The sequence below is a fragment of the Beta vulgaris genome, chromosome 7 (genome assembly GCF_026745355.1).
Source record: "Beta vulgaris subsp. vulgaris cultivar EL10 chromosome 7, EL10.2, whole genome shotgun sequence".
Classification (NCBI taxonomy): Eukaryota; Viridiplantae; Streptophyta; class Magnoliopsida; order Caryophyllales; family Amaranthaceae; genus Beta; species Beta vulgaris.
Window position 1 is genome coordinate 57,731,078 of NC_079208.1, and position 17,349 is coordinate 57,748,426.

At 33.6% G+C, this 17,349-nt stretch overlaps 1 protein-coding gene across 2 annotated transcripts; it reads right to left on the reverse strand.

Annotated features, from left to right (window-relative positions):
* Positions 1 to 2,465: 2,465 nt before the first annotated feature.
* LOC104900074 (pumilio homolog 2) lies at positions 2,466 to 10,127 on the reverse strand. 2 transcript variants are annotated; one of them, XM_019251009.3, is made up of 10 exons: positions 8,828 to 10,127; positions 6,734 to 8,199; positions 6,516 to 6,657; positions 6,289 to 6,396; positions 5,726 to 5,938; positions 5,515 to 5,625; positions 4,149 to 4,343; positions 3,686 to 3,860; positions 3,302 to 3,362; positions 2,466 to 2,991 (listed from the first exon to the last, which is right to left on the reverse strand). In XM_019251009.3, the coding sequence occupies exons 1-9, from the start codon at positions 9,464 to 9,466 to the stop codon at positions 3,331 to 3,333; spliced, it is 3,081 nt and encodes a 1,026-aa protein (XP_019106554.2). In that variant the 5' UTR covers positions 9,467 to 10,127; the 3' UTR covers positions 2,466 to 2,991; positions 3,302 to 3,330. The 2 variants fall into 2 exon arrangements, with proteins under 2 accessions (XP_019106554.2, XP_010685712.2); XM_010687410.4 differs by lacking the exon at positions 3,302 to 3,362 and having other exon boundaries at positions 8,828 to 10,126.
* Positions 10,128 to 17,349: the final 7,222 nt, after the last annotated feature.

Sequence of the window (17,349 nt, forward strand, 5' to 3'; positions counted from 1 at the left end):
CACTGTACTTGGGTACTCAAAATAAAACACTAGTCAAAGTGATAATTATTATTAAATCTCAACTTTGGCTTGTTTTTTGGTTCAAGGCACATCTTTGCACTTCTCTTGAATCCGACATTTGTGAGACTATATGTATCTAAAATAATAGATCATTCTATTATGTGCTGAAAATAATATATTATTTGCAATTATAAAACAGCATTGTATCTAATTACCATTGTCGATAATTAATAGCTCTATTTTTTTTGAATTTTTGATTTTTTGGTCGATTTTTTGGTCAGGACCGAAAAAATAGATTGACATATCAACAGTTTAACAACTATGACAAGAATAAATGAGAGAGTAATACTGCATTTTTTATTCTTTGCAATGTGAGAGCCTCCATCAATAATCGCCGCTTGAGACACACCAAAACGAGGGAAAATAACCTTCTTGACCAACTTAATGACTTAATGACTACCTTAGAGTCATGTATGGGTGATGCTTCCACCCACTTTGACACTAGTCAACTGCAATCAAGATATAATTGTTTCCACATGAGGAGGGGAAAGGGCCCATGAAGTCAAGGGCCCATACATCAAAGTTTTCAAGCTCCAATATGTTGTTCAAAGGCTCTTCTTGAACTACATCACTCTCAAACTCAATGTTCATTTCACTCTTCTCAAAATGCGTCAAATCAAGTGTAAAATTTGGACTTAACATATAACTACATAAGCCACTGAAAACAATTAATTAATATAATTTAGAGTAAGCAATGAACAAATATATTGATCTATACCAAATGTAAAAAAAAAAACGTGGTATTAGCGGTGACAATAAGCGATAAAACTAATGGCAAGATGCTGAGTAAAAAAAAGAACATGTCGATCGTTCCGCCCTTACAAAAGCCATATGCTAGCGCCAAGAATTGTCACTCACCTTTCAATATTCAAAACATGCATTAATTCGGAGTTTTATTGTTTATCCTCTATTAATAATAATTTTAACAATATTACACCATTAATTTTTTCTTTTATCTTTAACTAATAATGATGATCAAGAATACCAATTCATACCATTAATTTCTTTAATTTTGTTGTATAAATGAACAATAACCAATGTCTCCTCAAAAAAAAAAAATGAACAATAACCAATGTCATAAAGACACGTATAAATCAATTCCTTTACTCATTCAATACCATAATCATGACAAATTATTTCACGGTGAGAAATTAACAAGTTAAAATTATTGTCGTGAATTCTCATTAATTTTGTTTCCTCTTCTTTGTTTGCTTTGGGAAGCATTTAACCATTACATATTTACATGTTAGGTCAACCATCATTATCCAAAAGACTTAGGACGTGTTTGGTAATATGAGAAATTTGGTATAAAATTAAAAGTTGAAACTCATATTAGAGAATTTGACTAGTCAATCCTCTAATTTAAATGTTTGGTAAAAAGAGACTTCAATTAATTAATGGACCCAAAAAACTGTTTTCGAAAAAGTGAGAATGAGAAACTTTTTAACATTAGAAGTTTCAGAATATGTGGATCAATTACATCTATCTTGAAATTGTTGAAATTTGCATTAATAAATAATTAAAGCCACAATAATAGATTATGCACATATCCTTATTGGTCATTTACATAATTATGTAGCAATCAACTATGAATTACTTACCAAATACCTTTATACAACAAATACAATCAACTATCAACTAATACAATCAGTTAACAACTAATCACTAGTTGTCAAATAGGGTCAAAACCCCAATATATAAGGTAAATATTAGGCTATGTTTAGTTCACCTGAAATTTTCTGATCTGAACTTATCTGATCTGATCTGATCTGATCTGAACTTATTTTTTCTGATCTGATCTGAACTTATTTTTTCTGAACTGATCTGATTACAAGATCTTATCTTTTAGATTTCTCTCAATATAAAAGAAAAAACATAGTCATGTGGGGTCTTGTTTGATTCATCTCAATGAGTACTTTATTAATATTCAATTATTATAATTTTTACTAATATGTAATGAAAGATATTTTATAGTAAAAATGAGTTTAAAAACTGACAGATCTGATCTGATCTAAACTTATTTTTTCTGATCTGATCTGATCTGATTAGATCTGAAATAAGCAAAAATAAGGTGAACTGAACATAGCCTTAGTGTATGTTTCTTTTGTCAGAAAACATCTTTTAAAACCTCAATAATGTGGAAAATACAGCAATTTTCAGAGAAACACTTATAAACAAAATAAGTATGTATAATAGTGATTGACAATCACTTTACCCCTTGAAAAGCCAACTTTTTTGACTGAGTAATCACTGCTCGTAACCAATCAAGTGGTTTAGGTGAAGAGAATCATCAAAACTGATTAAACAAATAAATTTGGGTAATCAGTGGTAAGAAGTAAAAATGTTGCAAGAAATGAATGGAAAAACTAAGACCAAAAGAAAAGTGTAGCTGAACAAGATTGTACTTCTCCATAATAACTTTTTTCTTCTGGGAAATAGAAAGAACATCGATACCATACAAGAAAATTTTTTGAGCTTCCTAGGACACCAACAGCTCTCTTGACATAGCCACATTTGTACAGTCACGAATCGGATCGATCACTAGAAAAAAAACCTACCCTTCACCATTTTAATGATTCATTTTTACACCCCTGTATGCTCATATTTTTTAAAAATCTTTGCAGGAGCACAAGCATATATCACATCTGCAGCACAGCTCGCTCGATTCTATGTATAGCCTTAAAACTACAAAATGTACAATTTCCCCAAGTACAAAAGCAACAACCTTTATTCCTGGGCTCCCTAACCAACTCCTCTCAAAGGACTGGTGGAGCAATGGCTCTAGATCTTACGCAAAAGAAAAAACAAAAAAAAAAAGGCTGGAAAAAGATGAAGCATAGTGTAAGTAGCTTCAGTCAGCTGTACATACTCTCTGATTTCCTATCCCACCACCTTATGCAGGCTGTGGACACTGCCCCGCGATTCTCCTTTCTGCACAGGATAGGAAAGCAAGATTCTAAACTCAAAACACATAATTTCAACAAAAAAAAGAACTAAACACAGGCAGACATGCAACAGCCAGCAATCCCTAACCCAACATGGTCACCTGACCCACAAGTCATTACAAGAACCCAAAATCCCACCTAACACAAACCCAGTTCCGATCCATTTATCGTATTTAATAGTCGTTTGGTTACATATAGGAGGTTCCGATGCCAATGAAATTAACTTTCCATGGGAAGCATAAAAAATTGTTTGGGAGACTATAGAAAGTAGTAAACCCACAGGAAGTTCTACTTACCTTGGAGGGAGGATAGGTAAGGTAATTCCTTAATCGAACTTCCCAAGAAGTAGCAGCATCTCTGATTATGTCAATCAAACAACTTTAGTAATCCCCATTGCCGGGAACACTGACTTCCCATGTTTGATGTCAACCAAACAAGCAAATACCAATTATTTTGTGTTTTTACTATTTTACATAATTTTTAATCTAACCCAAGGCTAACATGAACTTGTCCCATTTATACCTGAATTGTCACTTCTTCAGTGAATTCAGCAAAACAAAAAAGACGGACTTCTCAACAGATTAACACAGACTAGAAGATAATAGGGGACATGAAATGTGTAGCAAAAGCGGACTAATTTCAAGATCAAAATATGCAAAGAGCTTTAGAATAATCCGTACCTCCCGCAGCAACAAGCTTTTCTACACGTGCAACAATATGCTTTCCATAAGTGTATTTCTTGAGTGCATTCAAATGAACCTTAATTCGAGATAGGATATGCTCCCTCTGCTGATCACTGCAGGTTTCCAATACCTTCTGTACAACATAGTTCGCAAATTGGTCTTTCATCATCGCCTGGGGAATTTTTTTAATAAGAAATCAAAAATATGCATGATTATAGGTAGGCTGTGTTAGAAGTAAAAGCATCCTCCTTCACGGAGGAAGATGCCATTAAGTAGCAAGGAAAGTAGATGTTGACTACTAGAATCTCTTCATCAAAGAAAAAAAAAAAAAACAACTTAGTTAAAAGGGAAACTCATGTCATCTTCACGTATATTCAATGCTCAATGAAATGGGAAAAGAAGGCATTGAGCAAAACATGGAAACAAGGTTTGAGAAATATAACTTTTTAATTTGACAAACCTGAAGTGGCTCATTTTCATCAGTAGTGCCAAGCATCTCATTTACCAGAATTTCTCGTTCTTCTGCATTACCAAAACACAGACATTTTTCAACAACATTGGACGCAAACTTCTGTTGGCTCATTTGAACTATCTTCCCAGCTAACTCCCTGATTATAGCCGTCCGTTCATGTGGCTTTCCATGTTCCAGCACATGCTGCTCAAAAGTAGGCAAAGCCATTAAGAAACAGGCAACTCAACACATGCAGATTCATTAGATGTTGAATACTTCACTAATCAAACTTTAATAAAGAATAGATAAGCAAATTAGAAAGACCATCAAGAACACAAGCAATGAGCATATAACAGACCCAAAAACTGTCCCTTTTTTCTCATCCTCCACTATCCCTCTTCTTCTCTCATCCTCGGCACTTATGACCAATTATACTTGTATCTCAGAATTCAGACAAAAACTTTACATTTTTGTATTTCACTTGAGCTAGAATATTTGGAACTGACTATTTATGCTTAAAGAACAGAGGAAAAAAAGGTTACATGAAGCTGCAAAGAGGTCATTGAAGCTCAAGGAGACCAACCATGGGAAGCAAACCTCAGGAGGACACTGAAGAATCGAAATAGGGCAGGACGCCACATCATTTAGGTATTAAGTTCTGACCAGCTTTGCTTGATTCCTTAAAAATAATGTCATGTACATATCTCCCAGTGTAAGCATTTTCTCCCATCATCTCTCAAAACATCATACTTGATTTCTCCTTAAAAATAATAGATGGTCTGAAAAAAACATTTATCTAGCATAAAATATCATCTAGTAGCCATCCCGTCCTATATATTCACTGGCCAAGGGCAAGGCTATGTTACAAACGGCAACGATTACAAACAGCTAAAAACACATAAAACATGGGTATTAAAATTTCCACAGATGATAACCCTCATTTTCAGCAAGGCCTTCAAAATGGTTTATGACAGGCAGTTTAAACTTTAACTAGTACATATGGTAGAAATTAAGATTTTGCCATCCACAGAAGGCAACCAGCACAAATTTTGCATAAGCTCCAACACAAAATTCACTTTTCGTAATAAACCTTGTGTTTCCAAAAACTTTTCATGTACTTCTGTGGAGAATAGAATGCTTCATATTTAATTCATTTTAAGAACCATCATGAGATTGCTACCATCACAAGACTGCTACTACAACATTCAAGTTTGTACATAGAATAGGCTAATAATGAATGTATTTCAAAGAGAGCTTTTCACTATTAGTAACTTGATTCTAAAAATTAAAGACCCAATAATAGTCAAATTCTTGATGTGCTCATCAATTCTAGGTCCTTGATCTAAGTCCAAAAAAAATATGTGATGATACACACCTGAACAACATAATTTCCATACTGATCTTGCGCCAACATGCTAACTGAACCCAGAATCTCATCCATAACTTTGCTCTGTGTCAGTGGCTCTTTGCAGTGCTCCAGAACTCTCTATAAGCACATAAAAAATCATTTAACTTAGTAAACTGAAAGAGGCTTCAAGTCACTGAATCTATTAAGTGTGATTCACTATAGCAATCAGCTAGTTAACCTGAATCACACGGCACCCATAAGGATGAGTTGAAAGAGTAACAACTTGATCAAAAAATGATTCAACAATAAACTGAATATGCTCTTCAGGGACACATTCAATGCACTTCTGGATAACATGATTCCCATTTTGATCACGCACGCATCGCATTATATGACCATCAAGCTCTAGAACCATTTTGATCTTTTGATCCAGATCAACAACTTCAATAGCCTGTCAACCAAAAAAGATACAAGTTAGTCGGCAACATAATGAGGCCGGGAGGGGTTGGAAAAATATGTTGAGAGCTAATGATTTAATAAGGTTAGTAGAGGAGTTAAAAATATTAACAATTAAAAAGACAGCAAGAATGACTTGTACAAGATACAAATTCTTTATGGTAACACTAAAAAAAACAGTAAATAGAAAAGATATAAGACAGTTCGGTAGCAGGACCACACACTATGTCTCAAAACAATCAAGGAATAGCAGTTAGAATAAGAGATATATGTACGTATAGCGTCCACACCATAACATGAAGTGGGGGGGGGGGGGGGGGGGGATGATACGCAAGTTAATAATACCTTCTGAATAACACGACATCCATACATTTGCAGGCTAAGGGTCAACACATGACCATCAAGCTTGCCGGCAAGATCTCTTCTTTGAGTATCCATCCCGTGCTCAAAAAACTGGGTTTAGCACCATATGTTGTACATTAGGACATAACAATGAATAGTTAAAGATACTAACACGCAAATCAACTTCAATATCCTAGACAATGCAACTGCGTAAAAAGAAGTGCTATTACCTTCTGAATCACATAATTTCCGAACACATCAGTCATTAAGGAAAGAGCTTGGGGAATAATTTCTTCAAACACCATATTTTTCTCTTCAGTTGAAGCAGTTTCAAGTTTTTGCTGGATGAAACGACTTCCATACTGATCGGCACTGTTCATATAGGATGATCGATTAAAAAAGCTAATATGGCAGGTTACCCCCAAAAGATGATATGAACATCACATACCTGAACTCAACAACATGGCCAGCAATTTCTGAAAGCTCAAAGCACTTTGTCTTATTACTCTTAAACTCCTCCAAAAGCGAGGATCCAAAAGTGCCATCCAAGTGCCAAGGTGCCATGGCACCACTCCCTAGATTTCTCATTGCAGAAGGATATCGCATACTATAATCATTGTGCCTAATAGGACTACCTGCTCCACCGGGCGAATTTGGAATAACAGGACTGGTCAGTGGACTTCCAGGATATCCCATGCCCACCCCATATGCATGATTCCCATAGTAACCATGATTAGAACCACCAGATTTGTTTCCCATAGGAGCCCCAAACTGTGATTTCTGAGGAGACATTACAGATCCAAGATATGCCTTTTGAAGTAACTCCATATAATACTTATCAGGAGACTGGTCATTCATAGCAGCAGCCTGTGCAGCATATTCAGCTGATCTAAGGTACTGAAGATACATAGCATCTGCAAGAGAGGCCTGCAGAGCATTTCCGGACATAGGATTTCCTAACCGACCAGATTCTGCAGAAGCTGTCAAATTCTGTCCAGAAGGCATACCACCAGCCATAACTCTTGAATCAAGCCCATGGACTCCCATAGCCGAAGCTGCAGCAACATTCTCCAGTAATGGGGGGAGATTGAAGTTGCCAAGTTGGTTTCCCATCATAGATGGGACAGGTGAGTTCAAGGAAAACCCACTCAAGCCATAATTTGCATATGATGAGCTATTTCCATCCATATGAGTATAATGAGGAGACAAGCCGCCTCCGTTTAGATAGGATGGAGATGATCCCTTAGAATATGGGACACCAGAACTAAAACCAGGCTTTGGACGCTCAGCCTGGGGGCTCCTCAGATCAGAGCCACCCATATTACCTCTAGCAGCTGGGTGAGTAGCAGATGGCATATGCAAATGACTCGAATCAGACTTATTCATATATGATGAATGTTGCTTAACATGCTCATGACCACTTGGCATATTGAACATATAGTTTTGACTATCAGAACCGTCTTGTTCAATCTGTGATGGCAAATGAATTCCATTGTCAAGATTACCGTTTGTCTTGAGATTCATGCCAGAGAAAGCAGCTACCAGATCAGAAGGGTCACTCATTCCTGATGACATGCCGTTGAATGAGTTTGGACCAGCTGCACTCTTCTTTGATGCTCCAGCTCTGCCCTCACCAATAGGTGTAGGGCAAGGACTTGGAGCTCGAGCTATATGTTGAGGATCAGGTGTAGTGCTTCTTGACAAGGATGAGCCCAATGCAGCAGCATAGGAATAGGAAGCAGGTGAAGTAAGATTCTGGGAGGCAGAAGAACCCTGAACATTTGAACCTTCACGTCTCAAAAGGGCCAGCTCAGCTTCAGCTGATCCTAATGTCTCAACATTTTCATCAAAAGCATTGCGGCTAGCAGGACGAGAGGGGTGCCTTGAGGGAGGATTAGAACGTCCCAAATCATTCTGTCAATATAAATTTGCAAAATGAATCAGAGAACTGTAAAAAAAAGAAAGTGAACTCTTGAAGAAAAACAGAAAATAAAAACATGACAGCAAAAGACGACAGAAAGACCATAGATATAGTTGCTACGGAAGCAGACAGAAAACTTCTACACAACAGGGATGAAAAGCATAAAACCCCTGCACACCTAGCACTTTGAGCAAATTTAACACCTAGAAAGCAAACTACGAACTTAACACCTATAAAAGCTTTAAGGAAATAGATCAAAAGATAACTCCCTAAATTTGCACCACAGAACTAGCGAAAAGAAAAGTAACTAAATAATGTCACATACATTTACAGTGAAACTTTGTTCAAGAACGACTGTCAGTTTCAACCAACACATAAAAGGTAGTCTGCTATGGTTCACAAGACATGCACAAAGGTGGATCCAAATATGTTGATTTACTTGAAATAATAAGACTGCAATCCATCTAGTAATTATACAAACATTCCTCGAATATACATAATAACAAAAATGTTAAACCAACTGCCAGGAGAAAATAGAAGACAAACCAATCATTAGGTTAGTGCCACAGTAAACCAGAAAAAAGAGCCAAGCACAAGGCATAAACTGAACCATATTATTACCTGAAATATCTCCGCCAGACTCTTCTGCTTAGCGCCAAGCCCGATACCCCCGATACCCGGCAATCCTGGTAGTCCGTCCTTACCCCAATCAGCTGAGCCCTGGACTTTCTCCGGATCAGCCTCCCTTTCCTCTTTCTTCGAACTAAATCCAGGGGGCATCAAATAGGGCGACCTAGCCGGCCCATTCTCGGTCTTATTCACTTTCCTCTTATCCCCAATTCCGCCCAACACCGAGCTCCCACCTTGCAATCTTTGTGCAAACCTCCAATCTTCCTTCGACAAAAGGGGCGGGGGCAACCTAGGATTTAAGTTAACATTCGAATAATAATACGATAAATACGCAGGATCAGACCTAAGCTCCTCTTCAGACATTACCCCATTGTCATTCTTACTCTGAACAAATTCAGAAAAAGCATCAGTGTTCCCAAATATCCCTCCTACTGCACTCAATGAGCCCTCCACAGTAGGAGGTGCAGAACCACTCCGATATATATTAAGGTCGCGCTCGCGATCATCGGCGGGCTCTTGCTGCCGCCTCTGCTCACGGAGCAACATCCCTATCTCCATTTCTAATTCATCCCCATATGTTCCCTCATTGTTCCCACCAATCATTGGTCTTCTTCCCAATTCAGATAACATTATCACACCCACAAACACAATTAAACTTCAAATTTTTACCTAACCCACAAACCCTAGAAACCCTAACAACAAAATATCAAAGTTGAAAACTTTCCAAAACCCTAAACACCCTAATAACATATATATAGATTATTTACAGCTACACCCAGGTCTTAATTTATGCACTCTAATCACCTAAACACACAATAAAACTCAAAATCATATAATTATTAGTGATCAAGCATCAATCTTTTTCTTCCCAATTATGTTTTTAACTTCAACTTAATCAATAATTAACAAAATCAAAGCTGGGTAAAGAAAAAGATTATCTGGGTTTTGTTGATCGGAAGATGATCAAGCTACAGCATACCCCATTTCTGAAAATTTCTATCACATTCCACCAAAAAAAATAAGAGAAGTTTCTGCAAAAAGAGTGAAAAATATTAGAGAGAGAAAATATTTATGGGTGAAAGAAATTTTGGTTTATAGAAGATCGGAGATGATATTTTCAACGGCTGAGATCAATTCCGGCGGCTATTTAACAAAAAGGGTTTCTTCCCCTCTTCTTATTACAAGAACCCCTGTTTAGGGTTTTTGTATTTGATGGACTTTTTTTTGGTGAGAGAAACAACAAAAATGAACAAACAAAGAAGAGAGAGAAAGTGAGTTTAACATCAGAAAACTGAATAAATACTGCTCACCTGACTTTTTTTTTTATACTATATACTTCATAACAAACATTATTATTGTTGTTTGCTACTATCATATCAACTTTCATAATTAATTACACTAAAAAATGTTCTTAACTTTCATGATATATAATTCATTACTGTATGTTTTATTGATTTACAGTATCTACTAAATTATAAAAGAATATTATTTTGTAATATACTAATATTATAAAGGTTTAATTACACTAAAAAAAGTTCTTAACTTTCATGATATATAATTCATTAATTTATGTTTTATTGATTTACAGTATCTACTAAATTATAAAAGAATATTATTTTGTAATATTATAAAGGTTTAATTACACTGAAACAAAGTTTGTAACTTTCATGATATATAATTCATTAATTTATGTTTTATTGATTTACAGTATCTACTAAATTATAAAAGAATATTATTTTGTAATATTATAAAGGTTTAATTACACTAAAACAAAGTTCTTAACTTTCATGATATATAATTCATTACTGTATTGTTTTATTGATTTACAGTATCTACTAAATGATAAAAGAATATTATTTTGTAATATTATAAAGGTTTAATATATACAAGGGAATATTATTATTGATGTACTTAGTAAAGTAAGCACTTTCATTTCTCCTAAAAATAAGGGTAATTGACCAAGTAATAACTGACTGATGGAAAGAAAAGAGAAGTGGCAAAAATGCAGATAAGTGGGTTTTTTTTAGGTCTTTTTATTATTTATAAAAAAGTTTATATAGAAAAAGTATGAGAGAAATGCCACGTCATCGCATTAGATTCGGTGGTTTTTTGTTTTTTTTTCATTGAAGCATAAATTAGTCAGACAGAAGTGAAATAATCTCCCAAAAAGAAAAAAAAGCAAGTGAATTACTGAATCATCCCTATGTATTTTTGGGTTATCTATGTTTGTAGGAGTACTTAGTTTGGGGGTTACCAAATTTTTACTTAGATATTGGGTTTACTTTTTGACCTTTTATGCATTTGTTGTTGAATCTCTCTGAGTTTTAGGAGTGTTTGGTATTTGTTGTTAACTAATTTAGGTGCTACTTTCTTTTCTTATTGAAAATGTATGGTTATTTTGGAAGCAAATTATAGCATACCCCTAACATACTTTTTTCAAAGCCAAAGTATTGTCTAATGCCTTGTAAAGATTTAAGAACAAAATTATTTATTTTAGGATTTTAATGATGGGTTTTCACAATATATATATATTATGACTTAAAGGATGGAATTTTATCTTAATTATGGATTATATGGGCTTAAAAAAGGGTTTATAAGATTTAAATTGTTGAAATTTACCAGTAATTTGTCTATTGATCATTCGATGTTACTTGGAGAAGACTTCTCAATAATGAAATTTGAGTTTAAAGGTGGTATGAAGAAATTATTTATGAGCTAGGTACGTGTGATGTGCATGTCTATTACCAAGGGCTGGACATAGTGTCATGTATTGGTTTCGGAATGAAGAATATAGTATCATATTCAGAAGAATTGTTGGTAGTTTTAGACAAAATTATTTTGGACGAAATTAGCATATTTCCGTTAATAATTATGTAAAATATTTGGTTATATATAAATTATGTATTTGTATGAAATACTGATGTAAGCATGGTGTATTATAGTTTTTATCTATTAATCATGTGAGTTTGATTAATACCGAGGACTTTATGGAATTGATGATTATAAATTATAATACTTTCATGGCTTATCATATTATATTTATTATTCTTTATGGTGGTGATCTTAATTGGATGAATAAAGGAAGTTATATCTTTATGGCATCCGCTTAATTGTTGATTATTCAACAAAGGTTAAATGTTGGAGAACTTAATAGAATTAATTTGACGTCGTAGTCATCTTTATTAATTTAAGATAAAAGAAGTATTTATTTGTTTGGTGTATTATATCAATAAATTGATGGTCTAATATTTATTAAGCATTAAGCTATTGATTACTTAAGTGAAAAGATGATGAGCAATGAAACTTTGGATTATATTTGCATATCTAGAGTATTGAGCAAGGTGGCCTGTATAACTCTTGGTGATGTCCATCGAGTTTTTCTAAGACCGCCATACTATTTAACGTGCCTTTTTTTTTTTAGTAGAAACATCATATTAGGTTTTATTTTTTAATATCGTGGATAATGTCATATCTTTTTAATATATATATATGAAATGGATGAACTTGTTCATTGATTACTTAAAACTAAATTAAAAAATTGGGTAAGTCAGTTTATAAGTCTATAGACTTAAGGGTCGTCGGACTGCTATTATATGTTTGAGTTGTTGTTATTAGTTATTTGTTTTGTAGTATTATGGTAGAATTTTCCTGGTATGTTCTTGAGCTTGTGTGTGTACTCAGCGTTGCTGGTTACATGCTTTGTGTTTTGATCATGGCTTGTACCTTATTGATCCTATGACGACTTGTTTTCACGTTAGTATTGGTTGGCGAGCAGTCATTGGTATCGATCGATCATACATCTATTTCAGTTGGAGATCATGATGTTGGGAAGTGAAGAGTGTATATGTTATTGCTACCTTTATTTAAGTCCTTTAGTAATTAAAGTGTTCTCAAATATTATAGAATTTATGGTTTGTTTTATTATACTTAATTAAATTCAATTGGATTTAGTTTTTTTGCCCTTAAATGATTCCAAATTGTAATATAGTAGTATTGAATTTTTTTATTTAAAAGTAGTATTGACTTTAGTCATGGGTTGAAGTATTTTAATTATAATTACATAGCCCACCACACATTTTCGCACGTAACGGTAATATTATTTATTATTTTACAAGAAAAGAATATTTTTAAAGGAAGAGAAATATTGAGATGTTTCAAGTAACATCACCAAGTATTCTTATTAATCATTCTTTTAGCCTATGCAAATAGAATAACAAACTTTTTGAGAATACAAAGAGGACCATCTGGGATAATCAAATACTCCATACCATATTAACTAAAATTGTTTGTTAAAAAAAAAATTAACTAAAATTGTTATATTATTTTGCTATCAACCATCAAACATAATTAGGATATATCAATCAAATTGAATAGCCAACACAAACTATAATCTAATAACATTTTAGTATAGATTTAACACCATAACAATATAGCTTTTATCTTATTTTGTTTTTAACATATACATTCACGACTTTAAAATCTAGTAAGTAGTAACGTCAAGTAAAAAAAAGTCTTTGGTACAATTATTACACTATATATTATGGCGTAACACGAATTATGATCATATAGTGTAACCTACTACATCTAAAACACACCAAAAAAAATAAAAGCATATTTCAAACATTGTTTTATTACTAAACTAATTAGGGTTAGAACTCAAGTCTCAATTACACAAAAGGGCCAAGGCCCCTTTTTCACCCAACAGTCGTCATTGCAACACCAACTTCCGAAATTCGAAACATAACTTTGGATTTGTCTGTCATCTATCTATTTACAATTCATTTATGAAGCATTAACTTTATATTATTCCACTCTCATTAACACGTGAGTTTGGTAGTGAGTAACAAGGGAAAATAAAGACACCAAAACTATTACTATTAGTTCTCTTTAAAATTAGGGTCCTTGCGTTGCATGCGTATCCATGTGAATGCTGTGACATCTTTGTACCAATCTCACTTAAAATTGACAGAGTGAATATAAAAATTATAAACCCCATAGCCGCGAAAACCTACTACAAAAGCAGTATATGGTGGAGGGATGGTAAGCATCTAACTATTAGAGATTTATCAAATATCGTATAGAGGGATGATAATATAAACATCTAACGGTTAGATGTGTTAAATCTAAGTTTCCGTATAACAAATAATGTTTGTGTATATTACATATATTGTTTGTGTTGTTTTCCTCATATTTGTTATAAGAAAAACAAACAATATTGTTACATACACAAACAATATTTGTTATATACAAAAACAACATTTATTACACGAAAACTTGTGTTAGATATATCTAACTGTTAGAGATTTATCAAACCTCATATATGATGGTCAGTTGGTCACTGGTAAGGGACTATTACTTATTTTTGTACTTTCTGTTTTATTTTCTAATTATTTTTTTAATTAAATAAAAAAAATAAAGAAATATATATAATAGAATAGGAATTCTCTTATCCCATTTGTAAAGACCTCATTTCATAACTATCCATGGTTGTTAGGGGTGAAATTAAGTTCGGTGTGCAGTTTGGATTATGATTTAATCCAATCCGAATAAAATTTGGATTTCAAATTTTCAATCTGAATCCAAACCAATTAGGGGTTGAATCCGATCCAATCCAATCCGAAATTTCATATTGTAGATTGGATCCGATCCGAAAATCCGATTTTCTTAAAACTCGAGTTTTTCGATGAAATAAATTAAGCACAACAACACCCTAATAGATTTAGGAAATGAGGAATTAAGTACAATTAGTGTTTTAGGGGAAAGATTGAAGTGCTATGTGTATTGGGCTATGGAGTAGGTTTTTTTATAATAAAAATCAGTTAAGCATTTAAACCCAATCCCGGTACATAATACAAGGCATATTACTATTCGGTTATATTGGATTTTTGGATCCAATTACCCTCAATCCAATCCGATCCGAAAATCTAATTTTTCAAAAAATCTCAATCCAAATCCAATTCAAACACAGTTCAAATCCAATCTGAATTACTAATTCGGATTGGATTGGATTTGATTTTGGATTTTATCCGAATAACTTTCACCCCTAATGACTGTTGTGGTTGTGCTTTAGGAAATGAGGAATTAAGTACAATTAGTGTTTTAGGGGAAAGATTGAAGTGCTATGTGTATTGGGCTATGGAGTAGGTTTTTTTATAATAAAAAATCAGTTAAGCATTTAAACCCAATCCCGGTACATAATACAAGGCATATTACTATTCGGTTATATTGGGTTTTTGGATCCAATTACCCTCAATCCAATCCGATCCGAAAATCCAATTTTTGAAAAAATCTCAATCCAAATCCAATCCGAACACAGTTCAAATCCGATCCGAATTACTAATTCGGATTGGATTGGATTTGATTTTGGATTTTATCCGAATAACTTTCACCCTTAATGGCTGTTGTGGTTGTGCTTATTGGTGGATATGCACTCAATAATTTTAAAAAATCTCTAAAATTTCTATTGATAACTTTCTATATTTACCTTTTTCTTATTGGCAACCTTTAGTTTTTTTTTTTTTTTTAATTTCGTTGGTAACCCTTAGTTACAGTCCTAATATCAAATGTGTCATTATGAAGAAAAAAAGGTTAACTTTGGTAACTTTATTTAGAACTTAATGCCTTGATTAGCGCGCCTTAGTTTGCGTGCCATAAAAATTGTCCGCCTAAAATTTAGGGGGTCATTTTGGCCCTTAAGGATCAAATTAGAGGTCATAATTGACAAAAAAACAACCCAAAATTCCTCATTTTCTATGCAGTAAAACTCATTGAGAAAATCATGATTTGCACGACATTAATTTTTAATGCACTTTATCAACATTTGATGGCAATTAACGTTTTTTTGCTTCATAATGTCACGCTTGACATTTATGCAATAATTTAGGGTTACCCACGAGAATAAAAAAACTTAGAGTTATAAACGTGATAAAAAACAGAGGGTTGATAATGGGAATTTCTCTTTTTATTTTCATTACTTAATTTTTGCTCATTCAATTTAGAGCTTTACAAAATTAGTACAAATAAGCAATGAGGAAAAAAAATAATAACAATAACCTCAAATGTACTATACGTACGGAAAGGTGTAATTACTAGTATAATACCTCCATTTTTAAGAATTGGATCATATTCCTCTTTGAGATATTTTAAATTAATAGTACCAATTCTTTTTTGGAAAAGGTGACCTATCCACCTATGTTTTGTTTAATATTTTTTCAACATACATTTATTCAACTACTTTAAGAGTCTGTTCTCTTCGGCATAAAACAACTGAACTGAACTAAAATGAATAGTGATATGTGAGAGTAAAAGTATTATCCAGAGTTGAATTGAATTGAACTGAACTGAATTTAATTGAACTGAACCGAACTGAAAATAAGCCGGAGGGAACAGGCCCTAAAGGCATGTTCTCTTTGGTATAAAATAACTGAACTGAATTGAACTGAAATGAATATTGATATGTGAGAGTAAAAGTATTGTCCAGACCTGAACTGAATTGAACTGAACTGGAAATAAGTTGGGGAGAACAAGCCCTAAATATACATGTTCTTTTCTTGAGTACAACTATTAACAATGGAGCCAAGGAGGATATAAATGACACCAAAACCCAAAGCACCAACCCCCCAAACAGAGGCTTTAATCAGACGTGGGCTTGTTATGTTCACCTTATCTGTAGTACTTGTAAACAAAAATTTAGATGAGTTCAGATTAATATTAATAAGGGCTAGTAAGTTCAGTACAACAAAAAAAGGGTCTAACACTTATAAATAAGTTAAGATTAGTTCAAATAGAGAATCTCAGTTAAGTTTAGGTTGTTTTTGTCCGATAAGACCTAATAAAAAAGGATTTTTTGTGGAGAAGGACCAATTATAATTATTTTTGGAGGAAAATACCAAATATAATTCATAAGTTGACAACTCAACACCATATTATGAAATTTCGGCCAAAATGTCAACTTTCGAATGTTGATATTTCCCCCTTATGAATCTCCCATTCTTTATCGTTTTCTACTAAAACCCCTGTATCACTATTTATATAAAAGCCCTACTTTACGATTTCACAAAATTCTCAATTTCGTTCAATCACTCTTCCTCACCATTGAAGGAGATCTTCACCCAACGGAAGCTCTCGTCTTGAAGAACGAGAGTCAACCATCGTAGCATTATCTCACTAAGGGTCTGTTCTCTTCGGCATAAAACAGCTGAACTGAACTGAACTTAATTAAACTGAATTAAATTGGACTGAAATGAATAGTGATATGTGAGAGTAAAAGTATTGTCCAGAGCAGAACTGAACTGAAAATAAGTTGGAGAGAACAGACCCTAAGACGCGTCCTCAATTTCGTTACATTCAAATCAACTTTGCTGAACATCATCCCCCTTTTCTCAAAACTTCTTTTGATTTAATTAAATTTTCTTTTTCGGGGATTCAATTAGGGTTTTCAATTGGAGCGAATGATCTCGCAAGGGCCCCCTTCACCGTTGTTATTTATAACAAGATTCCCCAACACATTTGGA

Coding starts and splice junctions, on each gene's coding strand:
- LOC104900074 (XM_010687410.4), bottom strand. CDS start 9,466: ATGTTATCTGAATTGGGAAGAAGACCAATGATTGGTGGGAACAATGAG. Junction 8,200..8,827: donor GTCTGGCGGAGATATTTCAG/GTAATAATATGG, acceptor TTATATTGACAG/AATGATTTGGGACGTTCTAA. Junction 5,626..5,725: donor ATGGGTGCCGTGTGATTCAG/GTTAACTAGCTG, acceptor ATGTGCTTATAG/AGAGTTCTGGAGCACTGCAA.